General features: G+C 36.8%; 1 protein-coding gene across 1 annotated transcript; it reads right to left on the bottom strand.

The window, feature by feature from the left end:
* On the bottom strand, positions 1-8,862 carry LOC141608020 (uncharacterized). The gene is made up of 5 exons (XM_074427371.1): positions 7,973-8,862; positions 2,894-2,930; positions 2,233-2,469; positions 1,547-1,594; positions 1-951 (listed from the first exon to the last, which is right to left on the bottom strand). Exons 1-5 carry the CDS (start codon positions 8,296-8,298, stop codon positions 331-333), a joined length of 1,269 nt encoding a protein of 422 aa, XP_074283472.1. The 5' UTR covers positions 8,299-8,862; the 3' UTR covers positions 1-330.
* Between the last annotated feature and the right edge of the window lie 645 nt (positions 8,863-9,507).

Below are 9,507 nucleotides of genomic sequence, written 5' to 3' on the forward strand. Positions count from 1 at the left end.
TTTTAAACGGAGGGAGTATCCCCAACAGAAGTTTATAATGGAGCACCAAACTGCCGGTACAAAAATGTATGAGTCGATAAAAGACAAAGATAAAGTTCAAGGGCACCAACATCTTCCTAATCATTTCCGGTACATACTACTAAAGTACTAAGCACTGCACAAATTAGAGTTTACAAATGAAAAAATAGCAACTTGAGAAACTCTATACAAGTACAACCCACATCGGACAGCATCCCGAGGCTAACCCCATTGCTTCAACAGTCTGTTTCCTTTTTGGCCTAAATAGCACTATCTGATGAAGAAATAAAACCATGTCAGGATCCCACTCGACTAACTGTGCTGACTTCGGCTTGTCGAAGAAGAAGAACAGCAACAGCTGCTACAGCAAATCAACGAAAAACACCCTTTGCCCGGTAAACATCCTTTACATGGAAAACACCCTTTGCATGTAAAACAACTATTGCAGGAACAACAGCTGTTACATGAAAAACAGCCTTTGCAGGAACAACAGCTGTTGCATGAAAAACAGCCTTTGCAGGAGCAACCAGAGCAATTAGGTTTAGGACATCGAAAGCAACTAGGTAAGCAGCAACTCAAGCATTTAGGCCGGGGAAGACAACAGCAGAAACTTGAGCATTTTGGCATCCGGCATTTCATTTTGCAGCTACAACTACAACAGTCCCAGCAACTACAAGAGCGGTTACAAGATGTGACAGTAGGACGAACGTGTTTTTTGGGAAGATTGAGCGTTTGCCTGATTTTCTTGAGACGTATCTCGGTATTCATGTTTTCCATTTCGTGCACATACCGACAAAGATGGCGGATGTAATCTGGGTACAATTCCAAGTTGCAATGTCCACCTCCTTTAATCCATAATGGCTCGTAAGGCTCCCTTGAACGCTTCCATAGGCCATTTCCATGTAGCCAGTTAACCACATCGTCTTCGGTACCCTGCATAATGTAAATGTGACTCAATGGTTAGCTGACTTAGCACACGTGAGGATGCAGTTGCAGTTACATTATAAAAAAAAAAAAAAAAAAAAAAAAAAAAAGATGTAACCTGTTACTTTTAAGTTTGGTTGATTTTAATTTTATCAACCCAAGATGATTTTGACAACAACAAAAAGAAAGACCTTGGATCCCAAATTTGGGATTAGCCAACATGAACCGTGTATGGAACCGTCAATATGAGGCAGAGAAACAAAGACAAAATGGAGGGAAGGAAAAGCAAAATGGTAAAACAAAGCAAGATAACCAAACATAAACAAGTGAGGAGAGAAAAAACGAGACAAAAATCAAGGATATGTCTTTTTCTTTTTTTTAATGAAAACAAAAATGAGAATATGTTTCGAATGTGCAATAAAAAATATAATTAAATAAAAGGAATAAAAATAACAGAGAAAAGGTAATACAAACTTTGTCAAGAATCGCGTGCTTGTCCACAACGCTTGTATATAAGCATTCGGCAGTATACTCACCAATATGACATAAACAACATCAAAGACAAAGCTGGTGAATAACAAATTACTTGATCAAACATACTTACATGTATGACCAGCACAGGGCACTTGACTTTCCGAATTTTTCTAATGTTCTGCATCACAAGCATAATCATGGTTAGACATTGCACTTTTAAAAAGGCCAAGCTACTACAAGTCTAGAAGTCTTAGCGACTTCAATTGTGACTAGACGGAATGGAAAATAAACCAGGTTGGCGATAATTTTCATGATAGGATCCTTGATACTATCTAACCAGTGATTCAGTGAATACATCATTCTATGTAAGTGATTTGGCTTGGCTACTAATTTTGCTCGGAATACTAAATCATGCATTTGACGTTAACATGTACTCCCTTTGTTTCCGTCATTTGTTTACCTTTTTCATTCTCTGTGAGGGGTGTTTTATTCAAATGTAAGCAAATGATCGGGACGGAGGGAGTATAAAAGTATTTCCCTTAATTCTATTTATACTGCCCCCAGTTGACTTTAATGGTCACATACTCTTTATGACATCATATTTAACCGATAATGGAGGAGAATTTTATAGTGTCTTTAGATAATTAGTTATATTTGTAGAAATTAATTATCAAAGTTAACATTGGTAGACTACCATAGGTCCATAGCCAAATGAGGATAAAATAAATGAGACGAAGAAAGTATATTAAATAGAAGTACTCATACCAATAACAAAAGCAAAAGATAGGTTCAAACAGAAGACAAAAAAGAACTTACCCTATAAATATCAACACAGAATGAGAACTTGACATGGCATAGAACGCGAAGTCCAGAGAGGATGGCACTATGCAAAACGACTCCTCTTAGCCTTGGAAGCTTTGCTGCTAGGTGTAGGGTGGGTCCACTTCCAACTGACTGCCCGTATAAAATCAGGTCTTCTTGACTAGTTCCATATTCAGTCTGAAGACAATGATAAACAGCCTCTATATCCGTATACGTGTTGCCCTCACTTGCCTGCATTAAGGGAAGACATATCAGAAAGCAAGGACTCAAAGATGCAACAGCACATAGAGAGTCAGTTATATTCCTCTATGAGATATGACGGTTTTATCCAACATTGCTACATCAATACATCATAACAAGTCAAAGAGCTCTCTGGTCAAACAACTCCCTGAGCTGTTAAGTCAAACACAGAATTATTCATAGCTTCCAGACAAATGTAAATTTATACCAACATTACAAGTTGCATCACTTACCATGTGTTTTTGTCCCACTTGGGAAATAAGTGATATAACACATTTAGCCATGTATTTTTGTTTTAAGGATGGCCTTTTTACTTGAAAAAATAAAGCAAAGTTGAGAGTAAATCCATCACAAATTCTGTAACAAGTCAATCATAACTTGAACTGCAAGCTTATGTTTATTGACGGCTACCTACCTTACCAGTAGATGCCCCATATCCAGAGTAATCATACCTGCACAATTGTCGACACCAATGAATAAGCATTTAGTAGAACAACTGAGTAAAGATAATGACCCCATATATTAGTAAGACACCTGACACGACTCACTGTGATCATGGCCGAACTTTAATTGCAAAGATTGACATTCCCATGACCAGTTAACTTGAAGCCTATCAAGTCAGCCATATTCCCATGCCCCATATCCAGAGTAATAATTTTTTTTTCAGCGTGTTTCTAACATAGGTACATAACTCTCTCAACATGAAAATACATGAAATTTGAATTTTATGATGCTTCCAAGTGAGAACTTGCAAGTTCAAATGACAGCAATGTATTGCCAGAATCAGTATGTATCAACCGCCTACCACGTTCATGTCACATGAGTGAATGACTACTTGATTGTCTATCGGCTTTGGTATCGAAACTCATTTAGCCTTACCGTGTAGAATTTTCTTCTCTTTGTGTCTGTGACTTAGAATACAAAAGAGTGCGTAGAATACAAAAGAGTGAATTTTTGCGTAGAATACAAAGCATAGTTAATCAGGAATTTGTGCGTAGAATACAAAAGAGTGAAGTTAGAAAGGCGCTATGGAAGATGGGGTCAACAAAGCAGAGGGACCGGATGGTATACCCATAGAAGTTTGGAGGTGCTTGGGGGAGAGAGGAATCGAATGGGTAATCATGCTCTTCAACAAGATTTGGAGGAGCAACAAGATGTCATGAGCTTGGAGGAGAAGCACTCTTGCCCCTTTGCATAAGAATAAAGGTGATGTTCAAGAGTGCTCCAAGTATCGGGGACTTAAACTTATGAGTCATACAATGAAGTTATGGGAGCGGATATTCGAGCAAAGGCATAGAAAATGTGTACACATCTCCAATAACCAATTTGGATTTATGCCTGGGAGATCGATTATGGATGCGATTTTTATCATGAGCCAGTTGATGGAACACCATCGGGACAAGAAGAGAGACAAGAAGAAAGACCTGCATATGGTTTTTATTGACTTGGAGAAGACATATGATAGGGTACCGAGAGAAGTACTTGGTGGGCTTTGGCGAGAAAGGATGTGTCTCGAAAATATATTGACCTCATAAAGGACATGTATGAGGGGGCTAGTTGGGAGAACGGAAGAATTTCCCATTACCATTGGGGTGCATCAAGGTTCCGCACTTAGTCCTTTTCTCTTTGCTATAGTTATGGACGAGTTGACAATGAATATTCAGGACGACATCTCTTGGTGTATGATGTTTGCGGATGATATTGTGTTGATTGATGAGACGAAAGAGGGGGTTGAGAGAAAGTTGGAAATGTGGAGGCATACTTTGGAGACTCATGGGTTTAGGCTAAGGAGCGTGGTGGGTGGCGGGGTTGAGATCGACAGAGGCGGGGAGTATTTTTTTCGATGGAAATGTTGTTGAGGGGTCAGATTTCTTTAGATATCTAGGATCTATTATTCAAAAAGATGGGTAGTTAGACAGAGATGTGACTCATAGAATTAAAGTGGGATGGTTGAAATGGAAAAGTGCTACAGGGTTTTTATGCGATAAAGATGACCCAAGGATTAAAGGGAAAATTTTATAGCAGGACGATTAGGTCTGTCTTACTTTACGGCTCCGAGTGTTTGGGCCGTGAAACATTATTCCATTCAAAAGATGAGTGTGGCGGAGATGCGTATGTTGAGGTAGATGTGCGGCCATACAAGGAAAGATCGATTAAGGAATGAGGTGATTAGGGAAAAGGTGAAAGTGGCGTTAATAGAGGACAAGATGATAGAAAACCGACTAAAATGGTTTGGTCATGTGAGAAGGAGACCTATGGACGCACCAATTAGGAGGCTAGAGACTTGACAAACAAAAAAGGTTGCTAGGGGTAGAGAGAGACCAAAACAGACATGGCTGAGAGTGATACAACACGATATGAGATTTCTCGGGCTTGATGGGGGAATGGTGACGCAAAGAGAAAAAGGATTACGCATCTGAGATAGTATCTCAAACCTTGTAGTTTTTTAGCATATACACATTTTTTCTGAGCATATTACCATTTATAAATATAGTTTTTGAGTAATATTATATTTTTTTTAGTGTAATGTTTTAGTAAATGTGCTCAAAAACTTTGTACTAAAGCAGAACTCAAAAACTTTAAAATAAAACTCAGAAAATAAACAATAAGAGGTATTACCTCAGATGTATAGTCTATGAACTGTGACGCAGAGGGCACAATAGAGAGCAATGATACATGTGGATTTTTAGTATTTGACGTTATTTGATATATTCAATATTTTTATTTAATTTTTAAAATTTATTTGTTTTTTTTCTGATTTATTACACTTTTTTATCAACAACTTTCTTATATATTAATACTTGGTTCACTTTTAAGGTTCAAAATCATTTTAATTTTTATTCTCGATTTAAATTCTAAGTTTTTATAAAAGAAATCCGGACTTTGATTTTGGTTCAAGACGGTGGAATGGAATGGATTAGATCTCATACCATAGAGGTATGGATTGAGATCCCCATACCATTCTAAACTTGTTTGGTATGTTTATTTTTTCACTATGATTTTAGGGGATTGGAATGGAGTTAGAATCCATCAGGTATCTAACTCCATTCCAAAACAAGCCAACCAAACACTAGATTTGCCCAAATTCATTCATATCCATTCCAAACCCCTCAATCAAACAACCCCTAAGTTTAGTTGGCTTTCGTATTATGTTTCACTCCCCTTTTGTTTTTCACTTTTTCTTTTCTATTTTTTCGTATTTTTAAGATGTGCCTTCACCCATGAACGGTTCTAAAGGATGATTCATGTCAGCCGACCCCAAATCATTTTGGGGGTTAAGGCTCTGATGTTGTTGTGTCTGTGACGCACCCGTTTAAGGAGTTTATTAAGTCAATTTGAAGGATTTTCCACTATTTTTCTTGCCTTGGTTAGACTGCTCAGAAGCGTCCATAGTCCATATCTATACAACTTTCAAGCATCTTATCAGACACAGGTACGAGACCAAAATAAAACCAACCCGTGCACACAAATTACAATGTGACTGAAAATTGCTACATCCTTTCAATACAGCTTGACGGAAACCGAAATAGTTATAATGAGCTAATTACTGAGACCAAAAAGAACTGAGAGAAAAAACACACACATTTCATCATTATTGATGAAAAATCTTTTTAAGTCCCAAGAAATGATCCTGCGTTATTCTACCGGCACAAGCTCATAAAACCAGATTATGGCAATTTGTGTTACATAGTACATAGTGCATCAAAAGAAGGAATTAGTGGGGGTTACCACAACAAAGCCTATTTAAATACATGTGTTACTACTAGTTAGAATGAACCCAATAAAAAATTCCATAATTATTAGGGAAATGATAAATAAGATGGTGCCACTAAGTGGTAACGAGTAACGAGTTTCAGTACCATCCTCTCACACACATGTAAAAGGTGGTATCAAGACTTCGTAGTTAATATCACCCGATGGCGTCTTAGCATCTTCAAAATAAAATATTATCGAGTACTATTAAAAAAAGGATAAAGTTGATTGAAGTTCACTAAAAAGTCGTTTTTTCGGCTCGCAAAAGAAATTACCCCAATGTATGCTTCCAATGAGTGAATGAAGAGTTTTTCAACAAAAAACCAAACTTTAAATGGTGAAAGTAGATTAATCCCCCACTAAACAGGCAAAAGTGACATCAAGTGCTTCAATTAACCAGGACAATTAACCTAATCAACAACATAATTACACAACATCACGCTAAATTACTTTATTAATCGACCCATTTTACCCCACACTAATAGTTAAGATCAATCCACTAGACCACCACCTAAACACCTCCACAAACCTCAAATGCTTAACTTTTTTTTCAAAAAAAAAATCCCTATTCCTAATAGAGGTATGTGTATGTCTATTAATACAAGTTCTTACTTTTTCGTCTCAATCATATGGTTACCATTTGTATTATTTGATATTTTAATAAAAAATAATATTTTAATAAAATAAACAAATGATTAAAACGAATGGAGTATAATAAAAAAAAGGGTTATGATAAATATAACCCAATGGGTTGTATTTAAACAACTAAAAGAGGAAATAAATAGTTAATATATGCATTAACTGCATTGATTTATGTGTAATTTACTCTCTAATTTCTAAATTAATGTCAAATATAGAAGGGTATTAAATGTTTAAATACAACCCACTATCATTTCCCTAAAAAAAAAGTTATTATCACTTACTTACTCCATTCAACCTCACTCTACCACTTTACTTTTTCACGCTTGTCAACGCGTATTTTACGCAGTAAATATCGTTAGCTATGTATTTGCAAAAATTATGAAAGTTAGATATTTTTAATGTACTTGTAAAGACGAATCAAACAAGATCTCACATGAATATATTTTAACTGATGGATTGAGAGAAAATTGAAATTGAATGTTTAATTGTAAATAGTGTAGAAAATTGAAATAGGTAGAGTGGAGTTGAATGGAGGAAGTATTAAATACTTAATACTCTTGTAGCGTGAAGGGGATTCAAACCAACCTATCTATGGGTAGGAGTGTAGGACTAGGAAATTGCACCCGTTTCACAATAATGACCAATAAAACGATGTTAAGAGAGATTAACAACAATGTGATCAATTTTTCACAAAGCGATACTAAGTTGTTATATCACTAAAATACATTATAGTGATTATACTGTTGTAAATTGTAACGTGACGGATTCTAATCAATCTATTTACGGGGTAGGACAATGAAATTGCATCCATTACACAATAATGACTCATAAAACAATCTTAAGAAAGGCTAACAATGTAATGTGATCAATTTTTGACAACGCTAAACTAACTAACAATCATATCTCACTTTTTGAGCAAAAGATAGCTCAAATGCCATATTTTTACACCAAGCAAAAACTGTTAGAACATGCAAATGGGCTTGAGCCTTATTGGGACTAATTGACAATACAATACAAGCAGGTTCATCCTAAAACCAATTTCGATTCTAAAAGCAAAAAACACGTAAACAATCAAAGAGAAGAAGGAATGAGAGCTAACCCGATTAAATTGACTCTAAGATTGATTTTGAGTTGAACAAAGAGATCATAGAGTTGACCAAGATCAGCAGCATTGCCATGTGAGTAAAGCACAGTAAGTCTAGCATACGGATTCTTCAAATAAAATGCTACAATCTTATTTCCTCTCTTTGTCTCAATAACATGTACATTCAACAAAGGGTCATCTCCTTGTGGTATTTGTACGCCCGTCGCACCGATAACCGCCACAAGTTTACCGTCTGAATCCCTCTTTTTCACCTCATATGTCGCCGGAGACGGTGGAAAGAATGCGAACTTTGCTGCTAAGTTTGACATTGTACACCCCATTGTTTAACAATGTAGCTAATACCCAACTCATTAATACATTTGAAAATGCATAAAGTTTGAAACTTTATGACTGAAACTTTGGGGGTTTTAGCTTGAAATAGGAATAATGTTTGGTTTAAGTGACACTAATAAAAAATAAACTAGGAATGGGTATAACTCTTGGCTCCGAGTTTAGAAAACGGTATGACAATGATGAGTAAGGGAGTGGGTGGTGGGTTATGGTTAAAAAGTGATGAAATGAGGTAAAAAAAAAAGTAGCCAAAAGGGGAAGATGGAGGGAAAAAAAAAAAAAAAAAAGAGCAGGGGGTTTTGGTGTGAAAATAGGGGGTTTTAGAGGTGCTTTTCAGAGGGTTTGGTGCAATGGTGTTTAGTTTAATTTGTAAAAGATCATCTCACAACAGTCATATAAGAGAAAGTGTGAGCAGAAATAGAAGTCACAAGAGCACAGTAAATGAAAGATTTCTGGTAAGTAATAAAAAATGATGTACTGTACTCCACAAGGGTAAATGTGGAAAACCAGTGGTGAGACTGAGAAGTTAAGAGCATGACTTCAATAATGGTGTCAGAGAATGCAGTGGAACTGTGCACGAGAGTACCGAAGAGTGAAGAGTCCTAGAGCCGGCAAATCTGACCCAAACCTGATTTGATAGGACCTGAAAATATTGTGATCCAACTCAACCCGATAATGTCTCGTAACTCGATTAAGGTTGGCCCAAAACCGAACCTGACTTGAGTCCTGACCAATGACCCGAATCAACCCGATTCATGTACTGACTCGTCCCGACCCGATTGTTGCCACAACCCGGATGATAACCAGAAAAAAAAACCCGAAAGCTAACCCGACCTGGAAGATAACCCAAAAATGACTCGAAATAAAACAACAATTAAACCATTAATAAGAATAAAAAGAACAATAGGTCTTGGTATAGACGGGTGAGGCGAACAGACGGGTAAAGACCTCTAATAAAATGGGTAGGGGGACAAGGGGGGCACCCCCATGTGCTTCCCACTTTATGGCAAATGGGTATTTTGTGAGGGAAAATGGTATCCGTCTATACGTATAGATGGATAGTGTCCGTCTATAATGAGAATTTGTGTAAAAAGAAATGTTTTTATGTCATTTTTCAAACTCTTGTTTCATTTTTTTGACCACATTAACGACAGGGGCGGCCCAAAGGTTTTATCATTCGGTTCTCAGCACAGGGGTCC

This window comes from Silene latifolia, chromosome 1 (assembly GCF_048544455.1).
Source record: "Silene latifolia isolate original U9 population chromosome 1, ASM4854445v1, whole genome shotgun sequence".
Lineage (NCBI taxonomy): Eukaryota > Viridiplantae > Streptophyta > Magnoliopsida > Caryophyllales > Caryophyllaceae > Silene > Silene latifolia.